Consider the following 22,727-nt stretch of genomic DNA (forward strand, 5'->3'; position numbering starts at 1 on the left):
ATAGTGCAATCCACATACACTATATGGCGGAAGATGGCCCAAAAGTATAAGATACAGTTCAGATACTCGCCTCTACTCCCCGTCAAATTCATCCCCGGGGTTCCGCTTACTGCTGAGAAAGTGTTCCTAAAATGGGCTGACAAATGTAAAATAAGTACACTAGGCAACCTTTTCATACAAGAAACCTTCATATCACCCCAGCAAGCGAAGGAGAAAGGTAGCACCACCTCCCTAGACATTTTCATATACTTGAGAGTCCGTTATAGCCTACAAGACCTCATCCCGTCGTTCCCACAACAACCACCCACTTGGCAGCTACTGCACGGAGTAATTCAGGCACAAGGGGAGGGCAAATTGGTCTCATCTATCTACAAAACCCTGCTCATGGACACACTGCCACCAAATCCCAAAACAAAAGCAGGATGGGAAACTTCGCTGCAATCGCCCATCCCAGACGAAGACTGGGATTACATACTACAACAGACTCAAAAAGTGGCACTTAACTCACGCTTCAAACAAATTCACTTCAACTTTCTGCACCAAGCATATTACACCCCCAAAAAGAGAAACAGACATCACCCTGAGTCAAACGCATCATGCGACAGATCTGGGACACCTGACACTGACTTTCTGCACCTGGCGTGGAGCTGCCCGACGGTGCCCAAATTCTGGTCAGATGTACTTGGTGAAACCGAAGCAATAATCGGCGAGGAGATGGAGCACGCCCCAGTGGTGGCGCTCCTAGGGTTGACGAAAGCCTTATCGACAGTTAGAAAACTAGCAAGCGTACTATTGGTACTGGCGCCTAGAAGAATAGCCATGGCATGGAGGCGGGGTCCATCCCCTACACTAGCGAGCTGGAGGAAAGACATTCTCTATTGCCAAGAAACAGAAACGGAATTCATAAAGACACTGCCCCTCCACGCGAGGCCTCCGGACATTTGGGGCCAATACGTCTGATACCTCCTCTCCAACACCGTTTCCACTGAGTCACCAGCTCAGTCTCCACAAACTGCATTCTAGAGGACTAAAATGCAATAGTAGCTCTCTGTATAATAAGATCGACGGACCGAATTGTACATGTCGGGGGGTGGGGGAGGGCGGGTGCGGGGGGGGCAAAGGCGGCAAGTTTGCAGCCCACTGTTGGGCTTTCTTTATATGCATTCTTCACCAAAATGCAACAAAGTTTTTTTAAAAAATGTACACTTTGTGAATTTTAGATCTATGGTAAGACATTCTCTACTTGCACCTATTCCAAAACATAACATTTGCCTGGATTGAGAATATTCGCCTAATGCAATGCACTGTGAATATGCTTTTTGTTTAGTTTCACACAATTTACACTTGTTTACTACGCTATATTCTGTATAAAGCATCACAATGATGTATTTCTCAGACTAATTTAATCAATCTCATACTTTGCACAAGTTTTGGTAAACAAATACCAAACATAATTTTTTTCGACTTGAGCATATGTGTTTACTTTTGCAGCCAACCAGGAGCTCTTGAATAAAGTGGAAGTGAAATATGAGACACTGCCTGGATGGAACACTGATATATCGAGGGTTCGAACATTTGAAGAGCTCCCTCCGAACGCACAGAGATATGTTAAATACATACAAACAGAGCTTGGTATTCCTAGTAAGTATCAATGTTCTTTTCATGGATTCTCACATATTTTCATCCTTTGTGTTGTCGAAGTACATTGCCCTTGCCTACATGAAAACATAGGTTGTGGCCTTAGAGGATAATCGTCACAGAGCCTAAGTTTGCCACCATAACTCTTTGTTTTCCATTCTACCCTAAACTCCATTTCTAGCGGTGAACCAATACCAATAAGTAGCAACATTTATTTCTGCAAATATTGTATGTGACAAGGCCACTACTATGGCCTTGTCAACCGAGGATAAGAACCTTTGTCAGCAGGGGTTTTGAGGCTAGAGGGAGATCCAGAGTCAGCCATAATCCTAACTTCACTGGCAGAAAAAAGGGCCCCAATTCTTATTGTTCCCCTTTGTGCCATCTCTAGCCATGCCCGAAATCACAGAAACTTGCCAGTGTCTTTCTGTTGCTTTCCGAACACCAAAAGAAGAGAACCCTGAGCGATCGCCAGACTACCACAACAAGTCCTGGCCGAACAAGAGTGAGCTGCATCAGCAGACTAATGCTGGAGAGACTATGGCGTATCCAGACCGGTAGAGAAAGCTACACAGGGAAGACAGAGGCTGTAATGTACCGCAACCAGAACTGAGAAAGCTGCATATGTGCAGCAGTCTGAGAGAACCTGCAGGGTGTCCAAACAATCACAGTGAGGTTGTGCATCATAATGCAAGCCCCCTGGCCACTGGGGACCTATAACGGAGCAATACCCACCCTCCACCACTTGCTGGGAGACTGGACGGAACCATAGCCAGGACACAAATAAGAACACTTGCCTCCTGGGCCACCATCCATGCAACGCAGCAAACCTGTGTGCAGAAAGTGGGCAGGTATTAGCCCCCTATTTAAGACTTTTGAATTTTACACACACTCCCTATAGAGGAAAAGTGTGAAAGGTGCCATAGGCCCCACAGCCATAGATCCTACAGATTGCCAGGACATACATGTGAAAAAAAACAGCGCAAGGTTGCTTCTCCCCAACAGCACAACAACTTCCAATAACTCCATTGACTTTAGGAGGTTGAACCTGAGCTTATGCACTTATCAGAAGCAGAACGATAGACGCAGAACACATGGCCAGTGTATGTACTGTGGTACAAAGGGCCATCTGGTAAGGGGTTCTCCTTTAGCTCCCCTCGGCAAATGTCAACTCTCGATTCTGAAAGGAACATGTGATTGGGAGAATGACGGACATCCAAAAGGACCTACCTTGCTTGCTGATAAACTACCAAACCATTCCTTGTTGGCCTTAAAGGTCTCTGTCGGTAGGAGGCGCCAAACATATAGAAACCATAGCATCAATTGACTCCAGAGCCATTTATGTGACAGCACCTTGCCATGGATCATGGAATCACTTGAGCAACCAAAGAATTGGCACAACCAATAGAAGGTGTGAGTAGACCACCATCATCTTGTCCAATCACTGAACATACAATGCCTCTTCAGACGACAATCGCTAGACATCAGGAGACTTTAAGCTTTGATTTAATCAAGTTTGCCCATTTTCCTATAATTCTGGGAATGCTGTAGTTGCAGATTCACAATCTGAATATAAATTGGATTGCAAATGCGCTCTTCCTTGGCATAGAGTTTTGTGTTCAGCATTGCCTAAGCAACCCTGTTTGTACCGATCCAGAAAGAAAACCTATATCTTTAATAGCTTCCTGAGGTATTGAAGTCAGTAACTTGAACAAGGTTCCTCAGAAATACCTTGAATATCCAGAAGTATTTTCTGAACAACTTGTGACAGAGCTACCACCTCACTGTCGAGGACTGTGCCTTCTACTTACAGCCTAATGGCACTGTACTCTTCTGTAGAATGTACATCCTTTCTTGGCCTCAAGCTGTAATTACAGAAATCCTTCAATATGGCTTAATCACAAAGTCCAGTGACCTTGATGGAGTGTCTTCCAAAGAAGGTTGGACTCCACCGAACTACGGCCTTTCGGTTTACCAAGGACTAAACCAGGTGAAAATGAAGTATAAATATGTTACCCCTGATTTCAGACATCCTGGAGGTTGTAAGGGTACTCGGATAGTCTCGAGGCTTGCATACCATCTTATCCAAACCAAGTCTGGGGGCTAATGGAAGACAGCGTTTCGGGCACCCTTTGGGCATCTTCAGTATAGTCATGTATAGTCATGCTGGTCAGCCTTAAGAATGATTACTCCTCCATTCAGTCATCATCTATCTCAATGACATTATTTTTTCTGCCACCCAGATTGATCATACTGCTCACATCAAAGACGTTCTACAGTGCTTAAGAACATGTCATGATGCCTACCCCCGGGCATCCGGATCGAGTCCATCAGCCCCGAGAGCAGGCATCCAGATACTCATTATAACCCCAACAGCCCCGGCTGGGGGCTGATTGGATTCAGTCCTGGCGCCTTAGTCGCCAGGCTCATAGACTTTACTTACCTTATGCAGACCATGCTGCAAATGAGTCCAAGCTAACGTGAGGCCTGGATGGGACTATTTTATTACAGGGACTATTTTTTACTCGGGTGTGGTTCTGGGGAACTTCTTACCTGGGACTACTTTGCAGGCTATTTAAACCACGCCCGAACAGCAGCTCATGCTTCGTGTTATTCTGCATCCAGCAGCGTAACGCTCACCGTGTCTGCAAGTCAGCATCCAGTCTTCTGCCACGCCCGCCTCAAATCCGGAGCTCCTAGACAAAAGGAAAAGAAAGGAGAAGAGGTTAGATCACGGACATTATTTGATTCCTTACCTGATTCCGGACCCAGCACATCTCTGAGCCTGGAAAGGACATTATTTCAGCACGCGTCGCTTCGTCAGCAGCAGCGCCGCGTTATACTCACCAGTCCACCGCATCTTTCAACTCGGCGCTGCCTCCATCATTTTCTTCGCCGAAACCCAGCACCTGGGGGGAAAACAAAAGGAATAACAAGGTGAGCCGAGAAAACCGACAAAGCCAATCTCTTTGCCACCATAGGCTTACCTGCTTTACCACCGGAGGTATTATCCTTTAATTCGCCGCATCTTTCTATGCCGCACCTATAAAGGGAGAGAAAACAGCAAGTTAAACTCATGCAACTTTTACCGGACAGTGTTTGGTAATACAGACTGTTACCTGAACGCCATCAGCCGCCTCCAGGCAATATTCTTTTGGACCCAGCTGCAACCTAACGAGGGAATGGAACAAGAGTGAACATCGGACATATTGAACTCTTTGAACTTTATAGACACTGGAGTCAATATTTCTCCGGAACTCCTCCAGCACCTTCAAACCAGTGAAGTAACTGGTATCTACGCGCCCCTCCATGCCATGCAGGATGGAGAGCTCATCATTTAAAAACATAAGGTGAGGTTACCAAGAGGGGATATCGGAGGTGATTAGTGGGGAGAACGAGAACAGTTGGGGGGGCCATCACTAAAGTCCACGGGTGGCTAAATCCCTTTCTCCACTTGCAGGAGAATACTTCTACGAGTCCAGCAGACAAGATTAGGCAGGCCAGTCCAGACTGTCATCTCTTCACTACGCATCACGTTGGTCGAGAACTCAGCTGTCCGGGTCCGATCGACGCCCTGTGGGAACCAGGTGAGCGTAACAGAACACATAAGCTCCTCGCAAAACCAGACGTGTGTGAATTCGACCAAAAATCTGAGTCATAGCTATGATTCATATTGTCAAAGGAAGGCATTGCACTGGACCACAGAAGAAAAGTAACTTCTGTATTGGAATGGCCGGGCCCAACCTCGATCAAGGATATGCAGAGGTTTGTGGGGCTGGGAAACTTTTACAAAATGTATACCCTGTTTTTCTAGGACAGTAGAACCTTAAACACGTTTGTTGAACAACGGGGTATCTTTTGTCTGATGAACAGAAGCCAAACACAGCTTCAACCAATTGAGAGGCTTTCACCACAACACCGATTCTCTGCTAGTCAGACAACTCCAAACCTTTTACGATTGCATCTGATGCCTCAAACCAAGCAATCTGGGCCATCTTGAAGCAACTCCAGAACAACCAGGAAGAACATCCACTTGCCTATTTACCTTAGACGTTGACACCAATTGAGACCAACTGCGTGGTCCTAGAAAAGGAGCTTTTGGCCCAAAAGCAAACATTTTTAGAGTGGAGACATCTATCACTTGGAGCCCAACATCTTACAGACTGCAGGGTAGGCCATTGAAACATCAAAGTCCTCCAGCAGTTTAAGTGTAGGAATAGTAGACAGGACTAATGGGCCAGTTTGTTCCCATTATAATTTATATTTGACTTATCTACCCAGCACTAACAACATTTTTGCAGTTGCAAACATATACAGATCAAGAAACACCCAACAAAACCCCAGAGAAGTTATTTTCAGACAAGACCTTCATATATGCTAAACCAGCTTTCTCCAAAATCAAAGATGAGAAGCCGCAATGGTTCTTATGTTCATCGAGAGGGACTTCCTTGCATGCTTGGAAATCACAGAGGACCGACGGACTTTTGTTCCGTAACCGTCGACTGTGTATATCCACCTAAAGAGTCAAGACAAGCCGTCCTCACTATGTGTTATGGCTCTCTTCCATTGTGACATAAAGGAATAACCGGAACAAGACAGATTGTGAAGAGACGTTTTTGGTGGTCTTCCTCAGGACAAGATGTCCAAAGATATGTGCTGTCTTGCGGAATCTGTATGCAGGCTAAAACATCTAGTTCTTAACCTACGAGAAAACTCCTACAACCTATTTTACCTAGCGCACCAGGGAAGGTTATCTCCACCAATTTCATTGTTGGCTTTGTCACCTCTAAAGGAGACACCGCTTTCATGGTTATAGTTGACTGTTTTACCAAACCTGTTCATTTCTCTCCATTTACCAGAATACCTACCACTCCAGAAATGGCCACATTATTTCTGACTTGCGTCTTCCTATTACATGGGTTACCATCCACCATAATCTCCGATGGGCTACCATCCACCATAATCTCAGATAGGCACAGGTAATATAGCTCACTGGCAATGCGCTCGTCTTGGAAGCAAGGTGACGCAGAGCAACAGGTTTGAATCACGGGTCTGCGCTTAGAAACCGCGTGTTATAAAAAACAATTATAATTATAGGGGATCCCAGTAAATATCAAAGTTCTGGTCTGGTTTCTGCAAGCCATTGAGCATAAATAGCACCTTATCATTTGGCCATCACTCGAAAACTAATGGACATACAGAGATGACAAATCAGACTTTGAAACTGTATTCATGTTTCTTTACCACCTCCACAGAAGACAACTGACTGGACTTATTACCCACCGCAGAGTTTTACTATAATAATGCTACCGATTCTGCAAGCCGGTGCAGTCCCTTCCTTTGCTCTTATGATGTTCAGTCACACATATTCCCAACAACTGCTTTGTCTGACACCAGGATCCCCTCAGTTGAAGCATTGATCTAAGAACTACAAGACAGCCATAAACCAGTACAAGAAAATCTTACAATCTCACGCAAAACCGTAAAGAAATACGTTAATAGGTGTCATCCCCCCACCCTCTGAGTGATTTCAAGTTGGGCACAGGGTATGGTTCTTTTCCTGTTCCTTGCCAGAGCATCTTGCCTCTACTAAGCTCTCACCAAGGTATTTTGGAACCCTTTGAGATAGCACAGCAGAGTAACCCTATAGACTTTAAACTGCGCACTGACCTAGCTCTTTTCAAGAAATATCTTGCAAATACCTGCCCTCAATGCGTGAAGACTTTTCACCTCCGCCTGTGATCTAGATCATGTTCCAGAATATGAAGTGGCAGCTATTTGTGATGAACTTTATCGAGATGGTTCCTTATAGTACCTGATCAACTGGTATATTTTGGTCCCTTTGAGAAATGAAACTGGGAACAGGCTTCTCATTTCTATGCCCCAGCACTATTGCATCGTTTTTACCTTCTCCATCAGAGCAAACCTGGGGGACCCGCTTTTGCAGTGGGCATTATGTCAGCGGATGAGGACATGCTTAGTACTTGGAAGTAGCTTCCCGCTAGAGGACTCTGTTACACCTGAAATACACCCACTGCCCCTTTCAAGATGACGTCTGAGATGACGTTGCATGTTCTGAGCCACAATCAAGATGGCCACCTTCAGTTTCCGGCAACGCAACATACACGGAGAAGTCTGACAGTACATCTACTCACGACATTGGCTCGGAAGACGCATTTCAATGCTTCAGGTAACTTCCTTTACCTGAGTTCGACTTTTTTCACATTCTCCTGACCCCCTTGCGCTCTGCATGCCATGGCCTTGTCCTCGATGTTTTCCTCTGTGCCTCATTCTCCTCCTTAGCTCGACTCCCTGTCCTTCTATCTGTTGTTTTCCATGTAATCCTCTGTCAAGCCGGAATCCTTTTGTTGTTGTTTGGCACTGAAGAAGCTGCTGAATTCTCCTCCTACCTGATTGGAGGTCTTTTCCCTACTAGGGTTTTCCTCCCCTTACTGATTGCTCCTACTGCGGGTCACCTGCTTTCAGTTGCCTATCTGGCTGGTGGCACAGTGGCATCTCAGAGTGACGGGCCATATTCCCACGCTCCAAGACATTTACAAAATCTTCAGGCAAGAAACATCACTGACAGTCTGAGAGTGTTTCTTGAGCCATTTGCGACATATTAGGTGTAATCTGTCACATACTATATAGCAAAATGGTACTGTCATGCTTAAATGATCAACAAAAAAAGCTCAACAGCATACCAGCATATGGTGTTAGTGTGTGTTGTAAAAGTATGCGTGATAGTAGTAGGAGTGTGTGTAGTATGTGTGTGTATCATAAGAGCATGTGATGCAGAAGGACGTCACAGAGGAGCGCATTTCCTGAGAGCCTATCTTGTAGGAGCTCCTGTCTTAGGAGCACTGTGTCTTAGGAGTGTGTGTCATAAGGCGTACGAGTGCATGATACTTAAGAGTCTGGCATGTTGAGTGTATGGCGCATAAGTAGTGTACGAGTGTCTTGTATATAGTTATCAAATGCAAATGTCCTGCATGCCTCTTATACATAAACTATAAATGTCAGCCCTGACTTTGGTGTTCAGGAGATGTAAATTACGTGATATATGAACTATGAAAGAGTTTGTATGAAAGATTCACATTCTTAACATCTCCTGAAAACTGACATCAAAGTCAGAGTGTCCATAATGACCATATTCTACATGTACATTTTGTATAGACGCAGTACATTGTGTGATGAATCCAGGGAATTCGTCTTTTCTCCCCAACTGAGCCACCCCCTTTGGGACTAGGGAGGTGGGTTTGCAACGCTTAACGCTAGGCTCTAGGTCAAGCGGGATCTTACTGGGATTGAACACCCCCTCCCCCTTAGGGGACAGGGAAACCCCAGGTACAGGTTTTGCTGCACCTCCCTTGAAAGCAGAGCCCTAAATATTAGTTGGTTGCATGGGGATTGACCAGTATAATAATGTGCCTTGGGTAACGCATCAAGAGTAAGACTCTGTCACTATAATCAGTTTCAATATACATTTAGTGTTTTATTGATAAGATAAAAATAAGAAAGGTTGGGTGGAACTAAGGAACGGCTGCGTCACAATGTCAAACAAAAGAGCGTCCTGTGTCCAAAAATCCTAAACGGACTCTTACACTCTAAACTCAGTATCATGTGCAAAAGGGGATTCTGGTAAGCTATGTACTTGTAGCTTCCTTTTACCGTTCTCAATGTAAAGTTCTAAAGGTGCAGAAAAGAAATAAAAGTTCTAATGGAGAAAGGTGGCCTCCCTTCCCCTATTGTTTCTCTGATCCTTCACTGTTTATCCAGCACTTCAGGATAAAAGTCAATAATGTCCCCTTGCTTCACCAAAACGGAGGGAGTTCCTCCCCTACGTTTCGTTCTTCTCCCAATATTTCACTCCACAGTTTCAAGGAGGACAGCTTCTCCCTTGAGGTCCTCCAGTTTGTATACTTCCACAGTTAAGAGAAAACCACTTCTTTCCCTTAACTTATTCCGTCTACCACTTTCAATACTTAAAAATCTTTCCACTTCACACCAGGGGAATGAGTGCCCCCTTTTGAATTCCTCCACTGGTTACACTTACTTCTACAATTCAACTTTACTCAAGGAGCATGACTTTTCCCTTGAGTGTCCCTTAAACGCACAGTTCATTACAATATTTAGTTGATCATACTTGGTCCTCTTTCTATTCCTGGTATACTCTCCTGCCAGGGTATTTGTGACTGTTTTATGGTTCTTTAAAAGGGGTATGAATCTTCCTTCTTGTATTCACAATTTGTTTTAAAAAAGATTTTTATTTGTATGTGGCGCTGAAAGCCTGCAGGCATTGGGGCGCCAACAAAAACACAAAGAACAACATATATAGTCAAGACAAGTAGGCAGGTAAAGATTCTTTTAGAGGGATAGTTAGTGGGAGAGTAGCGTTTTTAGAAGTCGTCGGAAGGTGTTGTATTCCTTCAGTGATCTATGATCAGGGGGCAGCGAGTTCCAGATTCTCGTGGCCACAGTGAACAATCTTCCCTTGCTGTTAACCAAATTGAATGTGGGGCTTTCCACTAGTGTTGAGGAACGCAAGTTTCTTGTGGGCTTGTAGGGGGACACAATGCTTCTAATGTACCCTGGTACTGAGCCGTATATAGTTTTATGGATCAGTAATGCAGCCTTAAAGGATAGTTCCGGGACTTTTTTTTTATTGTCCCTACGGGTCGGCCATGTGTTTGTAAGCATAAATCGGTAGATCGTAGGAAACTTTCCTATGGACCTTACCCGACTTTTCGCCCATTATCGCACTCGAAATCAGCCTCCATTTTGTGATAATCCTATCATTCCGCCGCATCGACCTGGCTCACCTGCCTTTGCGGCACTAAATCAAATCCCCCGCCCCTGAGCCTGACATCAGCAGACGCGTACTGCCCATTTCAAGCACGTCTCGTGTCAACAATCGCTGCGCCTCAGCTATTGACGTGTTGCCATGGAAATGGCAGGACGCCTCTTTCCCCAATAAGTATAAACAGACCGTTTCACAACACACAGCAGCAGATTTTCGATTCCATTCCTCTCTCTGTGTTACTTTGAGTATTCTGTGACTCGTTTCAGTGCTCTGGTCAGCTACCTTCGCCGCTTGTAGCCCGTGTGAACACCTGTACCATCTCTGTAAATTATTTTACTATCTTTACCGCACAATGGCCACAATAATGCCGTATATGTACGAGCCCGAGTACACCGAGGAAGAACTACTGGAAAGTCAAGCACGCGAAAACGATGGGGATTCGGACGGCAGTTGGGAGGACCAGTCAACGGATGAAGAGCCTGGACCATGTCGCATGGACGGCGTCTCCACCTGGTGCACGTGCAATCGGTGCGAGCTAATGCCAACTGAGGAGGAGAACTGCTGCTGCCGTGAAAATTCCGGGTGCTTGGCCTACATTTCGGAAAGCGAGCAAAGTCTGCAGGAAGGCGAGCAAAGTCCGCAATGCATCACCGAGCTGCCAGAGTTCAGGGAAGCCTGCCTCTCACGGACCGTGTTGAGGATGATGATGGTGCTTATGCACGAACTTCGCGGCACTGTTCGTCCGCGTAATCCGAGTAACGAGTAAGTATACTCTGTTTGTGATGTCAGTGATGCCACCACTATTTCATGGTCGTCTCCCACATATAAAATTACATTTACATATCATTCGAACGCATGTAAATTTGTTCCATATAGTGCATTTTCTAGATATAATTTTTTTCTAAGAAAAATGACATGTGTTACCTGAATCGACATTGATAAGAAAGTTTGGTCAGTTTAATACAGTTTGCATCTTTTTTTTTCACAGGTGGTACAGGCTGGTGGCCTATCGTTGCTTCACTTGGTGGCTTCACGGGAGGCTCGGACACCGCGTTCGGAGAGTAATACCTGCCTGTGCGGTACTTGCCATTAGACAACATTTCCCCAGTGACAGTGGACAATACCGCGGATTTTCCCTCGATGTGCTGCAACCTCAACTTTACAATGTGTAATGTTTATTATTTATGTTTAATTAAAATCTAAAATAAAGCCCAACATATATTTTAACAATGGTTGTTTTGATTTTTTAAATGAATCTAGTGTAAATTCTCCTGGGAGGGTGAGGTATTTATAAACTCACCCCCCTGCATTCCATGTAGTAGATCCTGCAGCCATCCTCTTACATTCAGTTAGATGGCCTCTCCTTGGTGAGGCCCTGCGGCAAACGGGTCTTGTCTGCACGACCACCGCCCCGATCCACCCCCCGCCCTATCAAAGGCAGTTCGCACCGGGGTACATGTGCTGGCAAGTGGAGCTGTCAGGGAGCGATAAAGGCCAAGAGGTGCCAAAGACCATGTACACTTCAAAGTGGTCTATAGAGCATGGGTTGTTGTTCCCATGTCTACCTCCAGACCCCGTGTCTCCTGCCAAGCATCCCCCCTCACGCTGGACGGCCCCCTGCAATCCACATAAGTGTGTCTCCATTCACGAGTCTTCCTGTGTCTTGTCTGCACGACCACCGCCCCGATCCACCCCCCGCCCTATCAAAGGCAGTTCGCACCGGGGTACTTGTGCTGGCAAGTGGAGCTGTCAGGGAGCGATAAAGGCCAAGAGGTGCCAAAGACCATGTACACTTCAAAGTGGTCTATAGAGCATGGGTTGTTGTTCCCATGTCTACCTCCAGACCCCGTGTCTCCTGCCAAGCATCCCCGCTCACGCTGGACGGCCCCCTGCAGACCGCATAATGCCACGACATATACACGTCATTCATTCACAAACACACCCCTGTTTCGAATTCTTTATAACCCACTTCATATTTCTAATGAGAACTTCTTTGCGCTTTGCTAGTCAACCCGTGAAGGTGCTGGTTATCTGCTCTTCGTCTCTGTGAACTTCCGTGACCACTTTGAGCAAACTCGTCAGTTTGCAACCTGTGAACTGCTCCCTGTTCTACGACAAGAAACTACTCTGATCCCTGCATCTAACTGTTTGTTCGTCAAGGCAAGTCCATGTACCATAATCATTTTGCGTCCAATTTTTTAATTTATATCTATTTGCTAGTAGTCATCAAATTGCATCCATGTTTTCTTTTCGTTCACGACAGTACATGCAAGGAACTAGTCACATGTTCTGAGTTTAGTCAAATTACTTTTTCTATTTTTTGAAAGTTATTGAAATACTTATCCGCATGTGAATAACATGTATAGTTCCAAGAACCAAAACGGACCTTGCATTGAACCTTTTATGTGTCATTTAATGTTTTAACACATTGGTATTCATAGAGAATTGTTGATCTTTACTTTTCAGAACTTTCCATAATGCCTGCCTGTTCCATTGGCGGTTGCCCTTCGAAGACCCATAACAAATCTGAAGGTACTATAATGCATGTTTTCCCTAAGACAATAGATCAGATAAGAGAATGGGTCCGATATTGCGGATATCCAGCCTCTGAGATAGAAAGTAGAGTCCTAGAAGTCTTTGCGGACAAGAGGGGTGATCGATACCGCATCTGCAGCAGGCACTTTAGCCCAGACATGTACTCCACATCATTGCTAATAAGGACGAAAACACCGCGAGCGAGGCGAAAATTGCTCTCAACCGCTATTCCCACTCTATTCGTCCACATCCCTCCACTGGTGAGTCAAGTTTACGTATTTATCTCTCGGCATTGCGGTAGTGTGTAGCATTAGCTAACAATAATTTCCCCATTTATGTATCCACTCAATATGAAGGCTGAAGATTCTCCATCCGTGTCGTTATTGCAGTCATCAGCCACTTCAAGCGCCTATCGGGTAATCTTACTTAGCTATTCTGACACTGACTTGTTTTAGGCATGTAAATCAATAGTTTTAATTGATCGTGTAATTATTTTACCTAATGGTACACCACAGTACTCGTCCTCTAGTCTTTGTTTTCAGTTATAATTATTGTTATCCAAAATAATGCAAGTACTGTCTTTCAGGGAGATGCTGAGGAGTCCAACGCATTGACGACAACCGTAGATGTCACTCAGATGCTCGAGGTACGTTTCCGGACAGTTCCATCGATGGAGATCATCAGATCTTGCATTCTTGTAGCGTGATTGTTACACACAATGTTTCTTTCGTTTTTAGCCATTGGTATGTCCTTCTGTCGTCGCCCTCCTATGTGTCTTCTTTTTTCAATATTGTGTTCATTACTAATGAAAGTCCTATGTTTCAGGGAGTCGATGGAGCATTAGTCCAAGAGGAAGGGGGAGCATGCAGTTACGGGTCGGCGCAACAGCTTGCAGAAGTGTGCACCGCAGTTACAGCGTCCCTTGATGTTCTTATGCATTTCGAGGTATGGATACTGACAGATCAATCATGCGAGATCAAATGACGTGATTACATCCGCTATACTTCCTTCTTTATTAACGCAAGTACTATGTTTCAGGGAGCTGACGGAGCTTCTTCAACAAGAACATCACCCCTAGTAGTTGATGCAGATCTCTGGGTGGTGACACTTCCAACGATGGAGCAAATCGAATCATATTTGGATATCCATTATTTATTTTAGACAACTGATCATTTGTGCAGGTCTATTTAGATGAGCCGTTGACGCCTGCAGAAAGTTTATGTTCTTTTAAACAAAATAGAAAACCATACTAATGCAATTACTGTGTTTCAGGGAGTTGCTGAAGCGTCATCTTCAATAATATCATCAATGGAAGTCTATGCGGAGCCCGAGGTATGGATCTTGACAGTTCAATCTAACTAGATCAACAATGCGTGAACTATTGTCGTTTGAATGTTCTACACAATGCGTTCATTCGTGTTTTGCTATTGAGATGTACGTATGGGTATTGGTCCCCAAGTACATTTTGTGTTTTCAATATTATTATACATACTAATGAAAGTTCTATGTTTCAGCGAGTCGATGGAGCCTCAGTGAGTGATGGATGTGCTTATCATGAAAGTATAGTCGTTGCAGCGCGAGAGGAAGTGGAGACATGCACACACGAGTCGGAGCAACAGCGTCCAGATGTTGAAGTTCGAGGAAAGAAAGTTTCAAAGAAAAGAAAGCAAAAGAAGGTTAGTGTCCTGTTCACTATATTATGTTGTCTTTCACTGTCAATAGTTCAATACTGTAAGTTGTGTTTAAACTGAACATCCCTTTTCTAATCTGTCCTCTAGTTGCGAGTGGGTGTAAGAACTAGATCTACACAGACAGTGAAGCGAACGAGAGATGTTGCTTGTCAAACCTTTTGGCAGGGACTTGAGACTGGAGATGCATCGTGCCAATGGGAAGAATATGAAGTGATTGACAACGGAGCTATACCACCACCAGCCATTGATAGTGAATGTCCTCCTGGTAGTTTGGATGCAGTCGTAGATCAATTCACAGAATCCACACCCGCAAAAAATAAGAGCACGCGAAAGTTGAAGACATTGTTTTTTTCTCCCATCTCCGGACAAGGAACAGATGTTGCAATGGAAGAGAATGAAGTGGACGACAATGAAACACCATCAATATCACTCAGCATAGCGGAAGACGATATCAGAGATTGTACCTTTCATGCGAGTGACATGTCCTCAACGTTACAGGCCGAACCAGCTGGGATGCAGAGTGACAGTATAAGGAAAGAGGCCAAATTCATTGTATTCGATAGCTGTTTGATGGATATTATTATGATGATGAAATGTGGGCATTGGGTTGGTGGGGAAGTATGTGGGGAGCCATTGATTAATGTGACTCGTGCAATTCGAGGCACTAACCTTAAAATACATGCCACCTGTACACAATATCATCCGTTCGCATGGTCTGCACAACCCATGCTGGGGCAACTGCCAGCAGGCAATCTACTTTGTGCAGCGGCCGCACTTTTTAGTGGTTCAAGTTTTAAAAAGTTACAGTATTTCTTTCAGTTTGTGGGAATCCATTTCATTGCGAAAAGTCAGTTCTACAAATACCAAACCGATTATCTATTTCCAGCCATCAGCGAAGCTTGGAGAATGGAAAAAATGTCAATGGAAAGTACATTCGCGGGCAAACGCTTCAGGCTAGCCGGTGATGGACAATGCGACAGTCCAGGATTTTCAGCCAAGTACTGCACCTACCACTTTCAGGACATGGAAAGTAAGAAAATTGTGAGTTCGGTGGTCGTGCAGGTGTCACAAAGTACATCCTCAGTGGCCATGGAGAAAGTTGGCTTTGTAGCATCATTGCAAGAACTACAATCGCGGGGAATGGTGATCGACCTGATCGCCACGGACAGACACGTTTCAATTGCCAAGACAATGAGAGAACAGTACAAAAATATAAATCACCAATTTGACGTTTGGCATCTTGCAAAATCAATCAATAAAAAATTGTCGGCTGCAGGAAAAAAAAAAGATATGCAAGGTATTTCACAGTGGTCCAAGTCAATCAGCAACCATCTTTGGTGGAGCTCAAAAACATGTGAAGGGTCGTTGGAAATTCTACTGGAAAAATGGCGGTCAGTAATGTTGCACTGTAGCAACGTACATCGATGGTCGACAAATGAGCATTTCCACAAATGTGAACATGGCCATTTGTCCACAGAGGAGGCACGGAAGAAGAAGTGGTTGATTCCTTCATCACCCACTCACAAGGCCATTGAAAAGATTGTATTTGATAAAACTATAACAAGAGATTTGAGGGGACTCACGGAATTCTGCCACACAGGAGATTTGGAGGTGTTCCACAATATGTGCCTAAAGTACAGGCCCAAAAGATTGCATTTTGGCATGGAAGGCATGATAAATCGGACTCTTCTAGCGGTCTTGGCACATAACCATAATGTTGGCCGTCAACAAAGTAGGACGACCGGAACTTTAGGGACGCTTCGCTACAATAAGGCCTTCACTAAAAGAAGTAAACAATGGGTGATCAAACCAGTGTTTGAGGATATGCAATATGAGTTTATTGAGAGACTTATCGTAGATGTCCTCGATAGGCACATACATGGAGTGGTGAACGAACCTATGCAGGGGACAACTGCATTGCCACCCAACATTGCCTCTGTTCCATGTCCACCTAAAGCAGAGCTCATTGAGAAATACACATCACGGTTTAAATGATTGTAATTCGATTGTCTGTTCTCTCGAGTCTCCTCATGTTGCAGGCCCATTGCAATTAAACCAAACAGTAATATAAATCATTTTTACAAAAATTATAGAATGTTTCCGTATTACAAACACATGGCCGACCCATAGGGACAATAAAAAAAAAGGCACGCAGACAAGATGCCCTTACACTAACTGGAGCTAACTAGAAATGTGTGCTCGCTCAAAGTGAAGGTCAGCTGCTTTGATGTTTTGCTCGGGTGGCGGAACGGCCCACGACCCAATATAAGGTTCTATTGTGATTTGACCTTGACAGGCCGGGACCATCCTGAAAGACTAAGAAAAGATAATGAATAAAATTTCAGAAACGAAACGATGAGCCACGTTCATTAGAAGAAGTAACGTCGGCAAAGAAGGAGTGGTGTTTCGGGTCTGCCCTACACAGAGACACAATGGAAAATGCAAATATAATGTAAGTAACTTTTGATGAGTTTATACCGCAATTTCATTACTATACAGTGGCTTTAAAGACGGGTTCAGTTGTACTTGTTCGTTCTATGTGGCATAGTGTTTTCTACCGCGCACTATCTGGAGGAGAAACATCTGCTTTTACTGAAGCACCTCAAAACCTTCCTCTTTGCTTCTGCTTTCTCTCTCCCTCTCCTCTGCTACAACTGGTCCACTGTCTGCGACCTCGGTCCTGGGCCCTTCCACTCTCCACCTGCACTGCCTCCCTGTCAACCCCTGGACTGGGGGACTGTCTCAGTATCCTACAGCCCCCCCTTCCCAGCACTTGTTCTGCACTTACCTTGCACTTGCCACCAGCTGGCCCTATTTATTTATTATTTTATGCTACTTACCTTGTACTCCACTCCCCCCCCCTCCATGCCTCGCCACGCCTTTAAACACTTGTGTACACCCAGTAGCGCTGTCCTCGCTATGAAATGAATAATTTTAATAAGGATCTGATGGTGAGACTAATTTCATTTTTTATGTTTTTAGGTACATCATTCACTACTGTCTGTGTCACGAGTACCAGACACCGGCGGACGGCTTCTACAGCCGCCAGTTGCTTCTCCGCGTGAACAACGTTACCACCCTGACCATTTTATGGGACGATCGCCAAGTACAAGTATGCCCTTACGCGGTACTAACGGTTAGATGCAACATACCTACCGTTGTGGTGGCCTAGTGCCTCGTTGTTGGAACAGCCATGCGATTATCAGTGCGACAGAAGAGCTTATTTTTATCGTAAACCAACACCCTGTGTACTGCACACGAACATCGCTTCCCTCAAGACGAACTAATTTGGATCGAGAGCAAAGAAAAATGCAAATCGCTGAATATTCTCTAAACATTTGATGTCCAATAAACGTACTTTGCCAAATGTACAATCTTGCCGTTTGCTTTTAAACCACGGTTTCACATTCCGAATTGTGGTGCTGTATTGTGAGATGCTCTAAGACCCTGTGTACAGCAAAGGACCATCGCGTTCCTCAATACGAACTTTTTGGAACATGAGCAAATAAAAATGCAAATCGCTGAATATTCTCTAAACATTTGATGTCAAATAAATGTACTTTACCACATTTACAATCTTGTGGTTTGATTTCAAAGTACAGTTTCATATTCCGAATTGTGGTGCGCTGTATTGTGAGCTGATCTGTGTTGATTTCCGGGGTCTGTGTGGAGTCGCGTAGAAGACGCCTGGGCGCGTTTGCCTACGCAGCTCAGTCACGTCACGGATAGAGGCGGGGAATATGAATGTTTTGATAAAGTCTGTTTCAGGGGCGGGGGATTTGATTTAGTGCCGCAAAGGCAGGTGAGCCAGGTCGATGCGGCGGAATGATAGGATTATCACAAAATGGAGGCTGATTTCGAGTGCGATAATGGGCGAAAAGTCGGGTAAGGTCCATAGGAAAGTTTCCTACGATCTACCGATTTATGCTTACAAACACATGGCCGACCCGTAGGGACAATAAAAAAAAAAGTCCCGGAACTATCCTTTAAACTGTAGGCGAGCAGTAATCGGGAGCCAGTGAAGATCTTGATGGCTTTGGGTAATGTGTTCTCTTCTGGTTTTATTTTTGATAATGCGAACCGCATCATTTTAGACGACATGCAGGTTAGAGGTTAGAGGCGCCAATCAAGAGGGAATTTCCATAGTCCAACCTAGGCAGGATGATAGGCCGAGCTACTGAGCGACAGTTGCATTCCGAGAGAAAAGGTCATAGATTTCTTAATAATTTCAGGTAGTATGAACAGTTCTGCACTGTTTTGTTGTCATGGGTTTCAGAGCTTACCAAATAATCTATATGAATACCTAAGGTTTTGGTCTTGCTACAGACATGGTTGCTACAGTCATGGATATCAAAAGCGTGGTATCTAGTGCCAAGTTTGGATCTATTTTTCTCTGAATCAAAAATCAGTAGCTCTGTCTTGTTCCCATTGAGGCACATCCAGTTAGTATTCATCGAGGATTCTATGCGATTGTAGCAAGTTTGCAGTTTAACAGAGTCAAGGTCCTAGTCCCCTGTGAGCTCAAGCACCAATTGGGTGTCGTTAGCGTAGTTCGTAAATAACACCTTCAGTTCATCAAGAAGATCACACAAGTGCTTGATGTAGAGATTGAATAATAACAGCGACATGCAGGCCCACTGTGGGATGCCACAATTAATCAAGGCAGGGGGTGAGGAAGCATCACCCCAGCAGACTCTGGAGCTCCGGTGGAACAGAAAAGACTGTACCCAGACGACAGTAGCTGGGCTACATAATCCTGTACCTCTTAATGTAGAGAGAAGTCTATTGTGGTCCAAGAGGTCGAATGCTGCTGATAGGTTTAATAAGACAAGCATTCCAGTTTTTCCCCCCATTCATGATGTTCAGCATGTAAGTTTGGCGATCCAAAAGGGCGGTGTCAGTGCTATGGTGGGGACGGAATCCAGATTGTCTTGGGTGTAGGATGCCTATTGTTTCTACGCAAAGCTTAAATTAAGTGGTGGCACTATTACCTAGGATTTTCAAGGACAAAGTTACAGTTAGTTATAGACCCCAGGTTGTTAGGATCTTTGGGATCTAGGCCAGGTTTCTTACTTAGAGGTAACAGTTTTTGCTAAGTTTTTAATGATTTCAAAGAGCTTCTTTGGGTGTTTATTGACATCCCCAATTTGTTTGTTGAAGAAGTTGCCTTTTACAGCATAAATTGCAGTTTTATATGTTTTTCTGGATCTCTCCAGTTTGCTTGTTTTATATCTGATGGGTTTTTAAGCCATTTCCTTTCTGCGTTTCTTTTTTTTTTTCTTCGTTGTGATTAAATCCTGAGTGTACCATTTTCGATGTGAGGTGTTGTCTCCAATTAATTTGTTTTTCATAGAGGCCACTCTGTCCTATTAATCTGTACAGTAAAATTCCTGGCCACTACCCAGTCTAAGATGTTGCCTTTGTCATGGGTTGGGCAGTCGCTGGATGACATGGTAGTCTGTTGTTTAAGGTAGCTATCAGATTGGCAGCTTCTTTATCTGTGTTGTTATTGAACCATCGGTTACGATGCCCAGCCAACACGGTGGAACAATTTGGTCCATCTGTTTCTTTTAGTATGTGAATAAGTTCCTCACTGAAGTTAGGTCTATCTACTGGATGGCGGTATACTACCACAGAGTTAATGCAACTGTGTGCAGTGGGGGTCATTTTAACATGCATGGAGGATTTCCCCATTGGAGAAGATGCATGGTGTTTTAAATAATCCCAGATGTTTCTTAGCAATAGTGGCTACCCTGCCCCCAAAGCCAAGTATGCAATTTTGACAGATGATGTAGTAACCTTTTGGGATTGCTAGGGAAATCATTGAGCCATCATAGCCCAGGTCTCCGTAATGTACATGACATCCAGATCTAAGTCAAGGATATAGTCATGTATGTTAGTAGCATGCTTGCTAAGGGAATGTGTGTTTAGCAGCGCATATTTTAGTGGCTTGGTTGAGGGCAGAATGTTTTGGCGTGATCTAGATGAGGAGGAAGTTGTGTCAGGTTCCAGGTTGTTGAACAATAGTGGCGTAAATATTTCCTGTGTGATTAATTTGTTGTTTAATGGATGTGGCATAGTTCTTGGAGGAGCATTTTGCGTCTGGAAGTTGGTAAAGATGGTATCTTTACGTTGAACATCAGTATCTAGGCGGTGTGTAACTGTAGTTGCAGATTCTTCTACTGTATGTGTAGCCTCGGGTGGGTTCACTGTCCTGTTTTACTGCAGTCACTTGTGTTTGTACTGGCGGCGAAGTGATCTGGTAGTCTAATTTCATCCGTAGATATTTGTTCACTAGAGCTTTGCCTTGCTTTCTGGGCGGCAAGTAGGAGGTTAATACTGTCAAGATATCCCATGACTGGAGAATGAGGAAGGTATTGGAGCAAGGTATCTTAAGGTCTAGCCAAGATGAGTGGCAGATGCCTGCAAAGACACAAAGGATACGCTGGGCAGTAGAATTCTTACCGGGTGAAAAGCTGCCTTATAGTGTGTTAGGGAGCTGGTGTCCTGCTGTCGCTGCACGGCACAGACTGGCGAAGACTGCTTCACTTCTCGGCTCACTTCTGGTTTACTCTCCTGCCGGGATATCACTTCACTTCTCATCTCACACCTGGTTTACTCTCCTGCCAGGATATAAATTCTCTTCCTTTTGTCACTCCTGGTTCACTCCCCTGCTGGATATCACTTCACTTCCTTTTGTCTTCCTTTCGTGGTCGTGAGTCCCAGACTCTGTCTGCCAGGTTCACTAACCTGCCTGGACTTTTCCTTTCTCCATTCACTCTTTCTTTCATTTATGTGACTATTTTTTTCCAATATTGTGTTACTGAGCCTCTTTTCAGAAAGTTCATCTCTGTTTTAATTCCTCTTTTAATGTGTTGGGTCTCTGACCCTCTCTCAACAATATTCATATGTGTATCTAGTCTTCCTCTCAAGCACTCGGTCTCCGACCCATCTTTAACACTGTTTGCATATTTATTAATCCCTTCTTTGAAATACTGGGTCACCGCCCCTTTCTTAACAATGTTCTCATCCATGTCAGTTTCTTTAATATGTTCAATTGGGCTCTCCCGCGTTATCAATGTGATGCAGCATTTGCCTTCCTGCGCCCCAGTAGCCCATTCGTTCTCCCTGGGTTTACCGGGCGACTTTGGTGGTTCTCGTGTCTTGCCTTCTGCTTCTCTCTCGGTCCGCTGACTAGGCATGCGTCCTGTCAGCTGGTCAGCTCCCGCTTTGCTTTCCTTCACTCTGGGCTGCTCCAGCTGTCTACAGGTCATCAAGTGGTAAGCTTATTTCGGTACGGTCTCCATGCACACTGTTTGTGTCCACTTCAGTGCTGCTCTAGCGATCGGTTCATCTCTGGTGTCCCGACCGGCGTCATAACAAGTTGCAGACAACTTCTGGCTCAGCATCTCTCTCAGATCCCTGTCAGCTGTGGCAGTTTTAAACCTCCCAGCATTGGTCCATATTTTCCAAAGACTAGAATTGGCTTACCACTTCTGGTCAATTTCATTACTCTTCCTCATCTCAGTACTAAAATGGGGCGGGGGAGGTAAATAGGGTGATTGGTTGGAAAAACTTCAGAAATTAGTATCGATCTCACAATAGACTATACAGGCATGTTGTAAAGGTTCATGGGTGTTATGTGGACTTTTGGTTCAGTGTTTCCTACCTATGTGGATATGGTCTTTCCCTACGTAGTCCTCCTGCAGATAGACACCTCCATGGTCAGCGCCAGGTAGCTTCTGCCTTTCCCTGGCCACGTAGGAGAAGCTTTCCTCAAGAAGGTCAATGATGATATTGCTAGATTCGTCACACTTGCCATTTAAAAATACATGGCTTGGTTCCTGATCCCTTACTGTCAAATCCGTTGCTTGAAGAGCAGTACAAATTGTATCTGCTCACCCTTTTTTCGGGAGGAACATAAAAGAGCTGAAGTCCATGTGGAGAGCGAGAGATCCTGCCGGAGGGTGCAGAGTGGAGGGGTGATCCTGGAGGCAGGTCCACTTAGTCAGCTTCTTGGGCATTGAGAATCCACAGCCTGTAGAACTCTTCTGATTCCA

The 22,727-nt window shown here is 44.6% G+C and overlaps 1 protein-coding gene across 1 annotated transcript in view; it reads left to right on the forward strand.

The window, feature by feature from the left end:
* Positions 1-22,727, forward strand: part of ADSS2 (adenylosuccinate synthase 2) — an 888,588-nt gene that overhangs the window by 830,227 nt on the left and 35,634 nt on the right. Inside the window, exon 12 of the mRNA XM_069607967.1 lies at positions 1,492-1,641. Coding sequence (XP_069464068.1) covers positions 1,492-1,641 — 150 coding nt within the window. The remainder of the gene's footprint in view (positions 1-1,491; positions 1,642-22,727) is intronic.

This window comes from Ambystoma mexicanum, chromosome 4q, assembly GCF_040938575.1.
Source record: "Ambystoma mexicanum isolate Mex_15411 chromosome 4q, UKY_AmexF1_1, whole genome shotgun sequence".
Taxonomy (NCBI): Eukaryota; Metazoa; Chordata; class Amphibia; order Caudata; family Ambystomatidae; genus Ambystoma; species Ambystoma mexicanum.